Source organism: Sinocyclocheilus anshuiensis, unplaced genomic scaffold (assembly GCF_001515605.1).
Source record: "Sinocyclocheilus anshuiensis isolate Anshui unplaced genomic scaffold, SAMN03320099.WGS_v1.1 scaffold13, whole genome shotgun sequence".
NCBI lineage: Eukaryota > Metazoa > Chordata > Actinopteri > Cypriniformes > Cyprinidae > Sinocyclocheilus > Sinocyclocheilus anshuiensis.
The window spans coordinates 184,025-187,003 of NW_015538026.1; the positions used below are offsets into that span (position 1 = coordinate 184,025).

Sequence of the window (2,979 nt, forward strand, 5' to 3'; positions counted from 1 at the left end):
GTTTATTGTTGTTGTTATAAAAATATATGTAATTCTTTGCTTATGCTCATCTGAGCAGATAAATGACCTGAAGGCTACTATTGCTGACATGGAAAAGGAAAGGGATTTCTACTTTGGCAAACTGAGAAACATTGAGCTCATCTGCCAAGAGAAAGAGGGTGAGGGTGATCCTACACTGCAAAGGATTGTGGATATTCTGTACGCCACAGACGTAAGTGTATATCAGTGTTTAAAGACAGTCTCATACTAAACTGTCTTCAGCCTGCTGAGTTCTGTGGTTTTCTGTTTTTAAACAGGATGGTTTTGTAATTCCCGAGGATGAGGTGGGCGAACCAGATTTTGAATGTCTTTTTATTCAGGGAAGTTCTATATACCTTGAATTTTCGGCTTTTTTTACTGACCATCAAAACAAAATTATTTTTGTGAATGGAAAATAAAGTACTTATCAAAGGCTGTTTGTATAAAGCAGTCCAATGAGGTCTGACTTGCCAATGACTAAACAAATCCAAGGTATTGTATTCAAACATGAGCAAGCCATTCTGATCCATTCATTCTGTAGTAAAAAAAAAAAAAAACGATACAGCCACCAGGTATGCTTTTGCTGTTATTTAGTTTCTGATCTGTACATTTGGCTGTTAACTGAACCATTGTGAGTGAAGTTCACTTCCTCTAATAAGCTCTGAAGCAGGATGTGTGTAATCTTTTGCATTTCCCTTTTACAAGCACACAGGACCATGAGGAACCACTTGACAGTCATAAGACTGTTTTAACTGGCCAAAGCTGTTGAGCTGCAAATACCACCATCATCAGGCAGTTTTTGATGCTAAATATGAGAAAGTTAGGCAGTTGCTGTTTTTTTTTGTTTGTTTTTTTGCATGCTTTATTTTACATTTGGCATCCCACATTTGCGATGTATTAAAATCATAATAATATATATATATAAAGAATATCTCTTTGGATTTGAGACTTTAGTCTTTGCAACTTTACAGATCTTCTTTATGCACCAAGAGCGTGTAACACTCCAAAGAGAAAGGAAAAATTGAAATCGCATCATATGACCCCTTTAATGTGTGACTTTTGCATACAAGCAAAATGTGTTGTAAATCGGTCCACATTTTATAATTGGGAAAACATTAATAATTTTTCCCATGGTTTTGACTTTACCGAAGTACCTGTTACTGAAGAAAGCTTTTAAGTAACGTTGGTAACGCCATCGTTTAGGCCATAGACTGTAGTGCAAAAAAAGTTTCACTTCCAAAATGGCACGAATAAGCCCTTTGAACGCAGTGTTACATTTTATTTAAATTAATAGCACGTGCTTTAGTAAATGTAAATTTATTTATTTTTATTAGGAAAAGTTCAATTTGAAGTCATCCTGCCTTTCTCCCTTTATGTCTACCAAAGTGTCTACGAAGTACATCTGTCGCTCGACTTCCGGATGTCTCCAACCAGTCTTCCAATCACTGATTTGAATATAAAAGTCCCTTACTCAAACGCACTACAAGTCGTTTTTTAACTTTTGTACTTTACACACACATAAATATTTTTACATATTACATATTATTACATATGTGTTGTATTACAACATATAATTATTGCTGTTAAAAGTGTTCATCGTCTGTTTGATTACGTCATTAACTGAATTTTACCATACATTTCTGCCATATGTACGTCAATTTGACATAGTCACCACTGATAAGCTACTACTAAATACATTGTAGAAACTTAATTTTCTGTAAAGCTGCTTTGCAACGATTTGTGTCGTGAAAAGTGATATACAAGTAAACTTGAATTGAATTGAATTATACAGTGGTGTACACCCCTAGCACCCCTGCACCCTCAGCACCCCTAGTTCCCGCGGCCATGGTGGGAAGATAGACTTGGCCCCCTACCTGTCACCCTACTGCTGCGTCTCAATGTGCCTACTTATACTACGCCCTTAAAGTATGTACTCTTTTGGTGAAGAAAAAGTACACACTTTTGAGTGTGTAGTAGAAGAGTAGGCAAGCTTTGGGACATACTATCACGTCACACAATTGCGTCTTTAAAGGTGCACATCCTTCATTCACTCATTAATAAATGCCAGATGCACCCAGGAACGAATTTCAAATGCATACATATTGGATGACAGTAAACATGGCTATTGGTTTAAAGGTGACATATCATGAAAATCTGACTTTTCCAGGTTTTAAGTGCTATAATCTGGTCCCCTGTGCATCTACCAACCAAGGAAATGTGAAAAAGATTAACCCAGGAACTTTGTTTTGGTAAGCCTTTTTCTGCAAGCGTCTGAGAAAACGAGCACGTCTGATTTCGCTCCCTTGGTGACGTTGCAAAGGGATTTCATTATAATATTACCGCCCTTTAATCTGTAAGTTTCCATCCATTAGTACTCACCTGCTGTGACAGCTGCTTTCTGTCCGTGTGCTTCGGATGTGTGCTCTCTGAAAACCGTATATAAGAAGTTTAAACTCATATGGTTTAAACCGCATGATTTCAGCGCGATAAACATAATCAGAACCATAACAGATGTTTTTTTAGCAGGTTGAGCTGTAATGGCACAGCTCTATTCTGGAAAAGGGGGCGGGGAGCAGCAGCTCATTTGCATTTCAAGAGGCACGAAAAACAGCGTGTTTCTGCTTCCACTCAAAATAGGCAATTTCAAAATTATATACTAAATGATCTGTGGAGTATTTTGAGCTGAGACTTCACAGACACATTCTGGGGACACCAGAGACTTATATTACATATTGTAAAAAGGGGCATAATATGTCTCCTTTAAGAAATAAATATTTTTTTACCAGGTTAAATGTTGATTATTAGTAACTCAAACCCCTTTTTGTAAACCTCTCTACCGTCGACCGCGCGCATCCACCACGTTTGTAGTTTTTGTTAACGTGTTTTATTCGTGTTTGTGGTTCTGGACCGAATCCTTTGCCAAAGCGCAATGATTGTGGGCAATTTTAGCCATTATAGAGG

General features: G+C 37.4%; 1 protein-coding gene across 1 annotated transcript in view; it reads left to right on the forward strand.

Annotated features, from left to right (window-relative positions):
- The window catches only part of LOC107680003 (microtubule-associated protein RP/EB family member 1-like), a 4,602-nt gene extending 2,724 nt beyond the window's left edge, over nt 1–1,878 (forward strand). Inside the window, exons 7-9 of the mRNA XM_016475745.1 lie at nt 59–211; nt 297–345; nt 1,811–1,878. Coding sequence (XP_016331231.1) covers nt 59–211; nt 297–345; nt 1,811–1,878 — 270 coding nt within the window. The remainder of the gene's footprint in view (nt 1–58; nt 212–296; nt 346–1,810) is intronic.
- The last annotated feature ends 1,101 nt before the right edge of the window (nt 1,879–2,979 follow it).